Here is a 15,990-nt window from a genome sequence, read left to right as displayed (position 1 = left end):
CTTATCTTAATTCTATCGATTGTAACTATTGCTCTGGAGCCATGGTTTATTTTTTATGTTGAGTGTTCCCCCCCCTCCAAAAAAACCCCGAACAAATTTGCAAATATTTTGCCTGGCCCCCCCCTCTGGCTACGTCACTGAGCTGGGGTTTTTGTTTCTATGAATGGTGAACCACCTTCTAATCAATATGTAGTCGCTCATGGTAAACAAGGAGGCCCTACATTTTTGTCTACTTATAGCCCACATTGTAACTCAATGATTTACTCATTAATTTTCCCATTTGGTGAACCTGGCTGGGAAAAAGAACTCAAACATAACGGTGTTAGACATCAAGGGTGTTATTCATAGACATTTCGCTAGCCCGCGCTATGAGCGTGCTAAACTAGCCCCAGCTATCGACTGGTTACTTGTACAGGATTCATATCATATATCGCTAACACTGGTTTATGAATACGGCCCCAAAGGACTAGAACTAACTTAATTCTACTTCAGTTCGTTTGTTATAGAATTGCAGTTAGGGAAGATTATTCACACTTACATCAATCAAAAAAACTTTTCCAACAATATTTAGTAGATCAGTACAGTAGAGTTGAAGCACAAAGACTGCTATATTTGCGACAAAACCAGAAAAACTTGCGGGTCGAACAGTTTCAAGGTCTACAAGGTTTTGTTGACCTAATGGTGAGAAGGATAGTTATCTTATCTCCACATTTCAAGGGAGTCCAAGATATATGCAGCAGCGTTATCAAGATGCAAGACCTGCAAAAACGCAATGTGACAGATCTGATATAGTTTCACGAGCTTTTGCCTTGAAATTAAAGGAAATAAAAGATGACATACTTAGAAACAATGTTATGGGCAAAGTCGTAGCTTACACATATGTGATTGAATTTCAAAAAAGATGATTGCCTCATTGTCATATGCTTTTAATTTTGGAAGAAATTGATAAGTTTACAGAGCCAGAAGATACAGATAATTTTGTGTGTGCCGAGATACCAAATAGAGAACTTTATCCAAGACTGTATGATAACGTAATATCATGCACGGTTCATGGTCCATGTGGAGAAAGAAATCCAAATTCACCTTGCATGAAACATGGAACTTGCTGCAAAGCCTATCCAAAAAAATTTCAAAACAATACTTTAGAGAATGCAAATGGCTGTCCTATTTACAGACGGCGTGATAATAATGTTGTATGCTTCAAAAATAATAGCAAAATAGATAATACAGATATTGTCTCTTACAACAGATTTTTAATGCTTAAATATGATGCACGTATAAATGTAGAAATTTGCAGCAGCATTAAGAGTGTTATATACCTTTTTAAATATGTATATAAGGGATTTGATACTGCTACAATGGGCATTTTTTAATAACGACAATACTGGAAATTATGATGAAATACCGAGTTATGTAAATATGAGATATCTAAGAGCTTATGAAAGCTGTTGGAGGTTACTTGAAAAGAAATGCAAGAGCAATCCCATACTATAATAAGTCTTCCTGTCCATGAGTCAAATAATCAATGTTTATTTTCAATATGGGTACGAAGAGGAGGCTGTTAATTCTGCCATGGATAAGCACACAACACTGACAGCTTGGTTCGATCTTAATTCTGCTGATGAAGAAGCTAATTTTTTTTATTATTCTGACATACCTAATAACTACATTTTTTCCCGCAATACATGGAAAAAACGGAAACTAGATGGCAATAAAGTTATAGGCAGAATGTATGCAGTTGTGCCAAATGATCCTGAATGTTACTTCATATGGCTCCTGTTACTTCATTTTAAAGGTGCAACAAGTTTTGAAAGTAAATAGAATAGTTTACACCACTTTTCGAGATGCAGCAGTTGCACTGTGTTTGATTAATGATGATAGAGAGTGGCATAACTGCCTAATAGAAATGGTTTCCTTCCAAATGCCAAAACAATTGCGCCATTTGTTTGCATATATGTGCTGCTTTTGCCAGCCATCATCACCTTTAGAACTATGGAATTCTTTTAAACCATATTTCATTGAAGATGTACTACAATTTCACGAACAACTAGCACTCAATGACACTGATACTATTCTAAAAACTAATGGTTTATCATGCCTGAAGATAGGTCTACCAGCTAACAATAATGATTTGCCTGTACCAAGTAATCCTATGATCAGTTCTATCTAAGACTTGCAAGAACAGATGAGTCAGATGTATACAATGTTAAACTCTGAACAAAAAAATGTAGTTAATAAGATACTAAGTGCAATTTCTGGGTCGCACAGCAATAACATTTGAAGAGTCCACTGCAAGAATGATGGATGTCATTTGGAATACATTTTGGAGGAAAAGCAATTGAAAGTTTGAAATGCTTAGCGCTCAAAGCTTAACTGTGATTTTCCGATCATTATGGGCAATGACTATCAGTGTTAATACCATATAACTCTGTATGTACATTCTATATGTCTTAAGCTATGCAATGACAGTCTTGGTTCATTTTCGACAAGAAAGTGACATCCATCATTCTTGCAGTGGACTCTTCATTTATATCTTAGAATCCCCAGGAGGATGCAGTAAAACCTTTGTATATTCGTATATGGGTCTGATACGAAGTAGAGAAGAAGTGGCTTTAGCTGCTGCATGAACAAGCATTGTTATTACCTAAGAAAAGACCAAAAGGTATTACTTACTGATCAAATAAGAGGTCTAGAAGATTTTGTAGTCTCTTGATCACTTCAGCAAGATCTCTTAATGGGGACAAAGTGATTCTGTCCTCTACATTTCAGGGTAGTTCACGAAACATGCAGTAGCTATAGCAACATGCTATGTCTCTTGTTCAAAGCATGACGAACCTGACATTTTCTTAATTCTCACCTACAATCCGCAATAACCTGAAATAGCTACTGCATTACTCCCACGTGCAAAACTCGCTGATCGTCCTGACATTGTTACTTGCGTTTTCGCATTGAAACTCAAGAACTGAAGATAGATAGGTTCAAGGAAAAGTATTTGGCATAAAAACATTCAGAGAGAGTATGTTTCACTATTATGGAAGCAAATAAATTTCAAAATGTCTGGTATTCTTCATTTAAAATAAATCTGAACAATTTTTATTTGAATTTCTTATAACTTTGTTTGCAGCATTTGCTGCACAAGCCACTAGTCTAATTTATATTCATAAATAAGAAAAAAAATTAGACACTATCAACATGAAATTAGGAGGAAAGGAAATAGTCACTCTACCCCATTATATCCTGGCCTAGTTGCCTCACAAGTGGTGCCTTGTTGGTATCACTTGTGAGGTTCAGACCTGTCTCTGGACAGTTGACTAAACATCATATTCGAGAGAAAATCAGACAGTTGTCTAACACCATATTCAAGAGTGAATAGAATTTAACAAAAATTTTTGGAGAGTTAATTAGAACATACAGCTGAAAGAAAACTAAAACATGCAATACCTTGTACTGGGACATGTTGCAAATTTAAAAAGCATGCGCACACACACACACGTGCACAATACATGAACTATACACAGATAGTTCACTCTTAAATTGGAAGAATTCCATTGTAATGTTTAAACTGTTCAAATTATTATGCCCCAGAGTTTTTTTGCCAATTAATAAACAATCCTCGACTTCACCAAAAACGTATCATAGATACTTCAAAAAAGGTTTGAATGGTGAGACACAAGAATTTCAGTCGACTGCATACTAGATAGAAGAACTTGAGCTGATTATAATTTACCCTCCCTGAAAGATTGCCAAGACAGAAAAACATCACACGCATGAATGTACGCAAACACAGTACATTTATCCAATCTTGGCAAAGCCTTCTATATATAGGGGAACCTTTTTCGTCTGCTTCTATTTGATTTTGGAAATACTCCTATATAAATAACGCCATTTTTTCCCAGATCCATCACTCTTCAAATTATCGTTTCATTGCAGCAATCATTGAGAAATCATAGTCTTAGTGCAATATTTCCACTTCCTTTTACTTTGAAAGGAATAATAACATTATCATAATATAATATAATTATATCTCAACCTAAACCAGATTAATAGAACATGTCGTGTAAATCAAAATACAGTACAATGAAGAATTCGCAGACACAGCTTAAGATGAAAACAGAACACATAATGAAAGTATGCTACAGAAACATTAAATAATCATTTTATAATTAATTGTCTTTTAAAATGTCCTAATGTCAGCTAGCATATATTTATATTTTATAACCTAATCAACAGACATGAAATAGACTATAAAAATTCCACTTGTTCATTATATCACATGCCTTTTGTAATCTTAAATTAAAATATAATTATCAATCAATCAATCAATCAATCAATCAATCAATCAATCAATCAATCAATCAATCAATCAATCAATCAATCCATTATACTCTACTGTAGTCTTTTCAGTTCTTGTTTTTCATGAGAAATGAGTGGTATTTTTTATCGGTGTTCATTATGATGCCTGTTGCTAGTAACCAGAATTGGGGTATAATCAATATATACTGCAGAGCTGTGTTTTCTGCAACTGATACCGATGATTTTAATTTACTTCTTTTGTGGTTTATGGATGAACAATATAGAAGAATGTTTTTCATATCTTCATCATGATTATTACATCACAGACAAGTAGGAGTATCAGGAAGGTGAAATCAATGTAGGTACAATTGTGTGACAATTTAACCTGTTCTGGCTCTTGTTAAAAATGTTTGAACATGTCTGGGCAAGTTTTTGTAAACTTCTAGGTCATTTGGTTGAAATTGTAACATGTTCATTAAATGTAGGTTATAAATTTTGCGCTATACTGGAGAATTCCCACGGTATCATTGAACCGTGCCGTTACGTTTAGCGCCAAATTTTACTACATACACAATCTCGCCAACATAAGAACACGACGTTGGTGTGTGGCGTCATTGGAGAGAGAAATTTATTTTCTTTCTGTGCCTCCTTCGTTCTGAACATTACTGAGAGATAGCATCATTGTTAGCTACAAGGTATATTTGCGCAAATATATTGCAAGTAGATTACGTGACTTAAGCACATGAACGCAATTTCGTAATTTCATTTAAGAAACAAGCCAAACGAATTATCATTGCATCAAAAACGGATGCTCCCTGGCCCAAATTATCGTATTTTATAATTGTTTGAAACTTATTAGATGACTTAGATGAGAGTCTCGAGACAAAACAGTTTTGCTATATTTGTTTTTTTATTAAATGTTAAGCACCACTGTTAGGTACAAGGTGTATTTGCGCAAATATTGCGGGTAAATTATGACGAGTGGCTTAGATGAGAGGCTCGCGACAGAAACAGTTTTGCGCGGACCTCTCATGCAGTGATCCTTGAAATTATTTTCGCGTGTACATTGAAGATTAAATGATTGAGATCCCTTCTTGTTCCGGTTACAGACCTTGGATATACGAAGGTTAGGTTTGGTTAGTTTAGGTTGTTATTAGCCAAGTCCGCGCATGCGCAGACAGGCAATATCCTGTCGCGAGCCGTATAATATTCTACTTATTTGGAAAAATAGAACTTTAAACAAACTTTTCATTAAACAATGTATTGTTAGTGTTATAATTCTGTAACTTGCCGATGTAAGGTAAAACTGGATTGATATCATGAAAAATTGCAGTATAATAATGTTACAGGAGACCGAAGAATGTGACAAGGTTAGAGTGGGTTTGATGAGAGAATAGATTCGTGACAGGAGACCGAGGACTACTATGAGGTTAGAATGGGTTTTTGAGGGATAGCTAAGTGACAGAAAACCGAGGGCTGTATAGTAATTTTAAGATAAAGACGTAATTAGGAGGGATTTCACAGGAGCGTGGTTGCAATATCAGTTTTTTATTTTTAGTCCCACTGGATACAGGATGCTAGATGGATGAATTTTAGCATTCGGCTTTCTTCTTTTGCACTGCATTCCTTGTTGAATATGTAAGTTGCTAGGTAGGTAGCCTGTAAATTCACTTTTGCGCTGGTGGTATTGGGGGAGCGAAGCTTTTACATGGCGCCAAGTTGATTCAATCGTATTTGTGTGTGCACCAGATAATTTGTTCACAAATTGTACGGAGTGGTTCAGTGTTAGATGATTAAAACCATGTTCACTCATGTTGTTATATGGTTTCCAACAGTCTGAGATGATAGTTGTTCCTGGTTTTACCCACTTTTTTATTAGTTTTAGGAGTGTTTGTTCGCTACGGTCCTCTATTGGTACTAAAAAACACAGTCCGGTACCACATTCGACACCTCCAAAGACCCACTGTCCCTGTACATAACGACCTTTGTAGTATTTTTGTTTACCAAATTTACTCTTATCTATTTCAATGACTTTCCCTGGACCGCCAATTTGGGTGGAAGACATTTCTACATAGAAAATTAACACAGATCTTACAAGGGATCTCCACTTACTGAGAGTATTGTCATCAAAATTGTACTCTTGTTTTATATTATTCCCGGGCGTATTATTGAGGATTTCATATAGCAGGAACATGATTTCTTCATATGTTAAGTTGCTGTTGTTGAACAATGACTCGTATCTTGTAGTCAACTGCGTATTGCAGTTCTTTTTGTTACATCGCCATTTATCGCATTTCGTGTTGAGTTTCATTTGGATTCCACATCTTTTGCATTTGGCAGAAGTTTTCATAAGACCCACTTCCTGAAGAAATTTGACACTCATTTGAATATCAGTGAATAATATTACGAAAAATTTTCTGTTGGGTTTACCTTCATTGCCTATTGTTGATCTGTTGTAAGATCCGACGCAAGAATTGTACCTTTCTGTCATTTCCTTCTGGAAACGTTTTACAATGTCTTCTAAAGTGTCCATTTCATCTCGAACTAAAACATCTGTCGCATTTTCTTTTGTTTTATTACGGCCGAATGTGTTTATCTCTTTCGTATCGATGTTTTGTAGTCGGTCATGGCCTTTATGACAGTTTTTGTTTCGTAATATTGATAAAAAATAATAGGCCTATAATGAAAGCGGTGAATAATTTCATGGACCCTAAATTTTTTTTCGTAAAAGGCAGGCTATTTTTCTCTAGGCCAGAAATAAAACGGCAACGCAGTCATAATTACGTACTTGACGCTTTGGGGAACATTAACCGCAAATTTACTTTCCGTCATTTGAATGATATTCCGTCAAACACGCCTTTTTTCATATTCATTTCCTTGTGATAGCCCACTTTAAGATGTTACTACATCTGTATTTCTTTTAATGCGTTCAAAACACCGCCGTTGTACTACATAAAACCTTGCTCTTGACTAATGCAGTGAATTATTTAAGAATATAGTCGCGAAATTTACTACCACCATTTCGATTGTGTTTTGTTTGGCACGGCTCGATACGGCCTGGTGACTAGTGGCCGGCGAGTAACGTCGACTATCGATATTCGTCTGCCGTGGGTATTATCCAGTTGTTCCAAATTTTGTAATGCATTCATATAGGATTAATATGCATATAGTCTACACAAAACTAGAAAGGTATTGACAGTTCAACAGCTTCTAAGCGTCACCATGGCAACCACTCAAACTACCCAATCAGAGACCATGACAACAGGCCAAAATTGCTGACTGTTATGCAGCGAGCACGTGCTTTGTTCTGAAGTGATTATTATTATTATTATTATTATTATTATTATTATTATTATTATTATTATTATTATCATCATTATCATTATATTAGTCTGATCAAAGACTAGTATATGATATAAATTTATGAGTTTACGATTTCATGTCAGCTGCTTGGTTCCGACACTGCAGATAGGCGGCGCAAAGAGCCGCACTGCACAACTTCACAATGTCACTCCCTTTCCGCGTGTGTGAGAGAGAACTGTCAATACTTTCTAGTTTTGTATAGATTATAGTGAAATAGGCGACTATGTAAGTTCTAAATACTTTGTAACTATACTTTTAAAACATAGCTATTTTTAATATGTGTACATATAATATTGTAATGATTGTTTCATACAAGCATATTTAAATATTGCATATATATTGAAAACCTGAAGATCTTGTACGACGAAAGTGTTTGTTTTCCATAACTGTAAATAATAATAATAATAATAATAATAATAATAATAATAATAATAATAATAATAATAATAATAAAACAGTAAGTTTTTTTATACTTTCTAAAGACAGGATAAGTAATATGTTCGAAATTTAAAACTATATCAAAAATAGAAAAGGTTGGAAAAAGCGGGTTTGCAGTGAAAGACCTGCCCTTGGGCAGAACACTAAATGAATGAATCAAAATTATATCACTATTCGACTTAATAAAAATCCTCAATTATATCAGTATACTGTGAACAAAATTATATCAATATTCATCTTAATAAAAATCCTCAACATGAATTTATATTTTTTCTGTTACTTCTTTATTTCTTTAATTTCTTTAATTTACTTAATTTCTTTCTTTCTATCTTCCTTCCTTACTTTCTTTTTCTCTTCTTCATTTACTCAATCACTCATTTATTAAATACTAGCCATAATCGTGCGGATCGCTGCACTTGTTAGAAATAAATATAAAATAATTACATAACTAAAGTAAGATATTTGGTTCAGGATACATAGTTTAATATGTTACTTAATTGAAATTGTATTTTTTATTAAAATACGATCAGTTTGGTCGAGAGAGCATTCATTTCCTGCAAGGATAACTCCTTTAACATGTTTCTTAAGCAAATAATTAAAATAGGACATTAAATTTGGTTCAGGGAACATCCGTTTTTGGTTCAAGGATAATTCATTTTTCTAAATTAGTCTGGAATGCATTCGTTAATAAATCCTCCAAATTAATGTCAATATAGAGTGGATTGTGTACGAAGATAATTTTTTGTTAACCTCACTGTGCATCTTTATTTTCTTTGTTAATGTTAACCTCACTGTGCATCTTTATTTTCTTTGTTAAGTTTATTTACACACACTTTAACATCTGTGGTCATGTCGTGTGTTTAGAATGCGTGAATGTTTTTGGTATACCAGTGGGTCATTTTTACTCTTGTTGAATTCCTGTTTTTATTGTGTGCTGTAGATGGCTTGTGTTCATGTAACTGATTATAGATTTTGATTAATGTTTATCGTATTGGTAATTGAAGCAGTGATGAATCATGGCATGTAAATTTCCAATCTGGCATTTGTCTTTATGACTAAGGGAAACCATAAAACACCCCAGTCAGATTAGTCGGCCACAGAGTTTGAACCAGTGATCTCCTGAATGCGAATTTCAAACTCTATTGTCTGAGCCAACACACTCGATTGTGCAACATTGTTTATATAGAAAAAATGAAAATGAATGTGATAAGGTGGTACATAAATATTATTTTAAGACACACAGGAAACGAATATGGACAGGGACAGGTATTTATGGAGATTAATTTTATCATTTGTGTTTTTTTAATATTGGTGTCAGCGGAGATTGTTGGAGATTGATTTTCACTCTTGGCAGAGATTAATGGAAATTTTGGAAAACCCAATTATTTTTTAATTGGCGTATTAACTCAGTATGAATATTACTTTCCAAATAATTAACATTAAAGGTTTGTTACATTCTGGTAAAGGTGCGGTATGGCCAATAGATAATATTTGTTGTATTGAGACTTTATTTAACACATATTCATTAAAAACGAAAAAGACTTGCAGCTCTCAAATTAACACTTTCACATAATTATTAGTGAAATGTTGAATTCTCCGTCTTTTGAGTTCACTAATGTAATCAGAATACCTGGAATACCATGTAATGTAGCTACTGCGTAATTCCATGCAAAACAGTATGACACAAAACATTAGTATCTCCAAATTTGTTAAAAATTATACATTCAACTCTTTATGTCTTATATATTAATCATGTACAACATTATGTTTGCGACAGCTACCGTTTAAATGTAATGGGCAGTTAAAATATTTTTATTTGAGCACATAGCTCTATTTTCAATTTGTTTTCTGACCATAAGAATAATTACAAAATTTTTTTTTTTTTTTAAGATATCGTTAGATAGCTTACAAAATAGGTTATTAAGATATTATAATTCAGTTCAGCTCTGAAAATTGTGTTTAAAGAAATTCAAAAATATATTTAAAAAACGCCATTACATAAAATAGAATTCTTCAATTCACGTAAAAAAAATAAATGATAATTTACAGAGCATTTTCATTAGGCTGTCAAATTTTCATAATGGGATCTTCAAAAATAAGAAAGTTATAAATTAAAACAATTCGCCGTGTAAAGGGTGATCTATGCCACTGCGCCATGCGCCATCACTGCTGCTGGCCATTGTGAGAATCGTTTCCGCATTGACGACCGGTGCACGTCACACGTCTGATTTCAACTAGTTTTGGTATTTCTGGTGAAGCAGAATATGGTTTTATTGCTAACTTTCCATTAACAGAAACCACACAGTGAACACTTCTTGTTCAGGGAACAGTCTTGAGGCCGACAAATCTTTGAGGATTTAGTTTTGTAACTACTTCTACATGTTTTTCAATGGCTGTGAATGACACAATAATTCCCTGTACATTGCATTTTGACCAATCATACAGTTCTTTAGGAGTTGAAATTAGAGTTCCTTGCAGGCTGGCTTCTGCAGTGAGTCGCTTGATTGTACCCTTACACTGAGCCCTTTACCGTGACTAGTTCCAAAGAAATGCCACTCCACAAGTATTTGAAAATCATGTTCATGATTGAGTAGATTAATGGAGGTTTTTTTGTTCTTGTATTGGCTATCTGCTCCGTCACTAAAATCATATATTTCAGATATTTCGGTATATGTTTGTTTCAGATGTTCTATCATTTTCTTATGAAAAACATGAACTGCTGCAGTATCATGAACTAAGCATTCCAAAATTACTGAAAAACAAAGGTTCTCTAAATTACCACCAACTGAATTTCTGTAATATACTGTGAATGGGTGTATTGTTGCTTGAGAGGTACACCTATGATGACCTTGTGTAGCATCCTGAATAATGAAACTGTAATTCTCGAAAAATCGCCAATGATAATGAACTCACTGAGCTTTGTTTCATTTTTCAGCTACTTTAAATAATTTGCTTACGACTTTGCAATGAAATTGTGTATCTTGAATTTTTTAAGCCAACCAATGAAGTTATTAATGACATTTACACAGTCACTTTTCACTAAAATTATATTGGCCCTGTCAGTTGCCGTCCATTCCTTGTACTAAATTTCTACTAAGTTTCTCTGTAACAATGACGTCAATATTTCTGATAGATTTCTGATAGATACATTTATACATTCCTTACATTCAGGAGCATTTTCTTCTTCACTTGTTGAATTTCCCGCCTCTGTTTGTAAACATTTTTCTTCGCTTGTTGATTTGCCGACCTCACTTTCATTCTCAGCAACTTCACTAATTATTTCAATTTTTGAAATCTTATGGCAAAAGCATTCGCAAATAACATCACCTATCACTAAATGTGAGACCTTTTTACACATGCCACTTGTCACTTTTCTTTTACAGACTTGTGACGAATGTCTTTCAAGTCCGAAAGTGTTGTAACACCACAGATGACTCCAGCTTTTCGTCTTTAATTTAGGCATATTGAACACTTACAACTTACAATGACAAAAATAGATCAAAATCGCCGTCTACACTGAAGGGAAAAAAGTTACAATGACAGAACAGAACAAAATCACCCTCTGAACTGAAGAGTAAAAGTTGCGCTGAGATTATAACAGGAAAAAAAAAACAAACTCTCACGTGAAATCTATTAGTGTACTATTGAGCGGATGTCGTAACATCTGGTTTTTGTTATATCAATCGCTAAGCATGCATGTGGGTGTCTGGTATGAGCACGTGACGTAATACATTGCATATTACTATGAACCTTAATGGCAATATTTTCAATTCTGATTTATTTAATATTTCCCAAAGTATTAGAGATGCCATCATAAAATGTTTTGTAATCGATTAAGTAATTGTTTACCTCACCGTAAAAAATAGAGCATAGTAAAAAAAAATATTCGATTTGAAAATATCAACATTCCTTTATTTTATTGTAAGTTTTCATACATGCTGGAAGTAAAAATCCATAATAACTCAAAAGTAAGTTTAAATATATAGAATCATCATTGTATTGGCACAAGTTTTACGTTGATACAATGAAGCACGTCATTTTAAAAATATTTTTAACAACAGTCTACATACAAACTCCCCAAATATTTAACCCTTCATTACTTTTCAACCCTTGGTGATAAAAAGTTCATATTAGGCCATTTAACTAATTATTATTATGATATTCATTTACTAGAATATTGAAAAAATCCGGAACTCGACATCACAAAATTTGACCCTACTTGGATATAACAAATTCAAGTGAAAAAAAACTCAGAATATGAAATCCACTATAAACCGACGCAGTAGTAATAATTCGCTAATGTGTTCATATTTCACTATTAGAACTCTTATTTCACGATTTGTCACAATTCTTTTATCCGCATATTATTAATCAGAGTCACTTAATTCGTAAAGATCAATACAAATCTATTGTATATCTATTATGTCGTGATTTTCACGATCTCCATAAATATCCGCCCTGAATATGGATAAATTATGAGCGCAGGAATGCCATTTCGTGACATTTTGTAAAATAACTTAGCTCCAGTGAATTCAAAGGTAAAATATTAATTTTTGCCCCATTTTTGGTCCAGTAAAAATACTCATCTTTACGACAAAACCCTTAAAAATACTATTATGTTCTGTGGACAAAAAGAAACTGAAGTGTATAAAATTAAGAGTATTTATGTGGACCAAATAAAGTTTAAATAATCAAGTAATAATGTATTGCGACAGAATGTGTGTAAGGATCTATTTTAATCTTACCTCAGTGTTCTATTCACTCAGAAGTTACCGTAATGGCATATATGTAGTGTTACATATATATAGAGAAACTATACTTTCAAATACTGAAGGAATTATCCAAATCAGTTAAGTAGCTTCTGAGATTACTTCATACATACATTCTCTTTATATTAATATTGATAAACATTTTGTACATTTATAATTATATTCCTATCATAGAAAGCAATAATTATATCTGTATAAAAATAGTGTTCAATGAGTAATATTCTCCGTTTGTTATGTGCAAGGCTGCCTGAAATAGGCAGAGTCATTTGTTTTCATTTCATTATAGGCTATCTGAGGGGGCAATAACAAAACCCGTTATTTTAAAACTCTTGCATCGCGTTAAACATCAGTCCTATCAAAAGAAGAAACTTTTGTTATGTAACATTTTTCATGAAAATCAATATTAAGTGAGATATTTCGATTTAATTCAGGCCCCCTTACAACCCCCCTTTTAAATAAAGTATTTTGAACGCCATATAGCTTAAAATCTAAGTTAGAATGAACTTAATTTATATTCAAATTTTCACAGAAATCGGTTCAGCCATTATCGTGTGAAAAGGTAACAAACATCCAGACAGACAGACATACAAACAAACTTACAAACAAAAATTTAAAAAACTGTATACTACTGCATTCTCACAAAATAGAGACATTTATTAAGCTTTTTTTATACTGTAAACAAAAAAAATTTCAACCTTTTATTTCTTACCACAACTTATTTATTTTCCATTGCTAATAAATAGACACAGCTAAATATTTTTGGATAGAATATAGGTTGTATGCATGAACATAACATTATCGTAAAATGTTTGCCAAGTTAGCTCTGTGGTAGTGCGTCTGCCTCCAGATTAGCCGGCCCTGGGTTCGATTTCAGGATGGGTCAGAAAACTAGGAGAGATGTGGTGTACAACTTCTAATCACTGAATTGTGCACCAATATGTCTGGGTTAAATTCAAAGTCTCTCTGCAATCCATATGAAGAGAAGGCATTTGTCACTGTTGATAGTGAATAGTCCGTTCGATGGAGACATTAAGCCTGGCAGCTCACTTGGTGCTATTCGACAGGAGTAAGCTACATGCCAACACCGGGTTTTCCCTTCTCCTTTCCTCATCACCATCCATTACTTACACCAACACTTAAATATACACTCACCCTAGCACACGACATAACACTCCACAGGTACACAATATGCATAGCATGGCCTGCTGAAGTGGTGTGCAACTTGAAAATAGGTCCCAGTTCTGCCATCTATCCACAATATGCGGAACCCGAATCATTGAAGTGAAGTCACATACACACACATTATCGTAATTTTATGGGAAATGACAAGATAACTTATATTAAGAGGAGAAGTATAAAAAAGAATGCAACAGTAAATATTTTCAACACTGCTTAGCAATATCCCATACCACTCACAAGGGAACAGTATACGCTCATGTCAAAACCTCCTCTCAAACTGTGCACATTGATATATTTCTGTTGCAAAATTAAAGCTTTAATAAAAGATAGCAGAAAAATGAGGATCTTCTAGTCTTGAATAGATAGAGCTCATTCAGTTGGTGCAGCACATTGAGTGTATGATCTTATCTCACGGTTCACATGAAGGATAGCGATTCACATAGAAAAACAATTAAACTACTTTAAGTATGCACTACTGTTGTTTAATGCAACATTTTGAGTACATTTTCACACTCTTACAGTTAGTATGGTCAACTAACTTATTTTTTTATATTTGTGTATCTACTATGAAGATCTGTGCGCGAGTTTAAAGAGAGTTTTCGACATGAGCTCATTAAAGTTTCCCGGCAATTTAAGTAATACTACCATCAAATGTCAGCTCTTGCCTAATTCTTACCTCCAATTTTCTAGTGTACAATGCATATATATTCTCCAGCTCTGGATCTTTATGCAAGGGATGGGAATACAGCCGCTCTTCATATGCTTCTATCCTTTTTACAATGTCTAGAAATACAGGGTCCTTGATATTCATGTCTGTGACAGGATTTAACAGAGGTATGCCAGGTGGAAATCGTTTCTTTACTTCCTGTTAACAAATCAAGTCAAAATATTTAATAATAAATAACAATTTTCCTTTCTTTTCACTATTTCATATAAACAATAATGCTGCCTTGATAAAGCATCAAATTTTACAAAAACTCAATTCATCATTATCTGGTTTAAATTCAGTTCATAAGCCAATTGTTTATTATTACGAATGACTAGCAAAGTAACTCTAACTATGAAAATTAATTTCCCAATATAACATGACACTTCTAATTGTAGCATCACGATTTCAGAAAAAACAAACAATTTCAATGTTACATTTCTTTCCAGATCCTCCAAGGTATCATACGCTTGCAATATTGCTTAGGAATATATTCTATTTACGTAATTGAACATTTTGGTTGTGTATGATTGAAAATTGGACTGGCATGCAAATTGGACCTTGGTCCAATTGTATTTTTAAGTACCTAACCTAAAGCAGTACCTGCCATCAAATGCCCAATTTATGAACTACGAGCTTAGTAATACAGTTTAAATTGTTTTTAAATCTTCTGATGCTATTGTCGTTACTAATGTTATACCTTGTGACCCAACCAATTCCTTTTTCTCTTCCTGATCAGTTTTCACTTCCACAATAACTTTCCCCATAACATTGTTTGTCATGAAATATCTTCTTTGTGACAATATTATTAGACGGGGATATTGCAGCAAACTGTTTAGCACCTGATTCTCCCAGGATTGAGGAAACAACATCCTTCACAATTTGAAAAATCAATTTTTTCACAATCGTGTGCTATTTTTAGACTATCTTTGAATGATGATTCAACTGTCCCCTCATTTAAAGTCGAAGAAGACTTTGTTTTCCTCTTATTGTTTACTAAGTCACGTTCTCTCCACTGAAACAATACCACTGTCTTGTTTTGTAAACTACCATACTTTTTTTTTAAGTGTCGCTGGAGAAGAGATGCCTTCATGCAGCTATAGGAAAGTGTTTCAAAATAAATTACGCACTGCGAAATAGGTTCGCCTTCCTCAGTTGTATAAGTAAATCCAAATGATCAACATGTAGAATCATACTTGCGTTTCACGACCTTATTTGGCCTCGGGGTACATGAAGCTAGAC

General features: G+C 33.8%; 1 protein-coding gene across 5 annotated transcripts in view; it reads right to left on the bottom strand.

Annotated features, from left to right (window-relative positions):
• The window catches only part of Mtr4 (exosome RNA helicase Mtr4), a 352,727-nt gene that overhangs the window by 79,160 nt on the left and 257,577 nt on the right, over positions 1-15,990 (bottom strand). For all 5 annotated transcript variants that reach the window (XM_069828330.1, XM_069828332.1, XM_069828329.1 and 2 more), the window contains one exon: positions 14,719-14,907. In XM_069828330.1, the coding sequence (XP_069684431.1) occupies positions 14,719-14,907 (189 nt within the window). The remainder of the gene's footprint in view (positions 1-14,718; positions 14,908-15,990) is intronic.

The sequence above is a fragment of the Periplaneta americana genome, chromosome 6, assembly GCF_040183065.1.
Source record: "Periplaneta americana isolate PAMFEO1 chromosome 6, P.americana_PAMFEO1_priV1, whole genome shotgun sequence".
Lineage (NCBI taxonomy): Eukaryota > Metazoa > Arthropoda > Insecta > Blattodea > Blattidae > Periplaneta > Periplaneta americana.
Note: the sequence above shows the minus strand (reverse complement) of the source record. Positions and strands in the feature narration are given on the sequence as shown.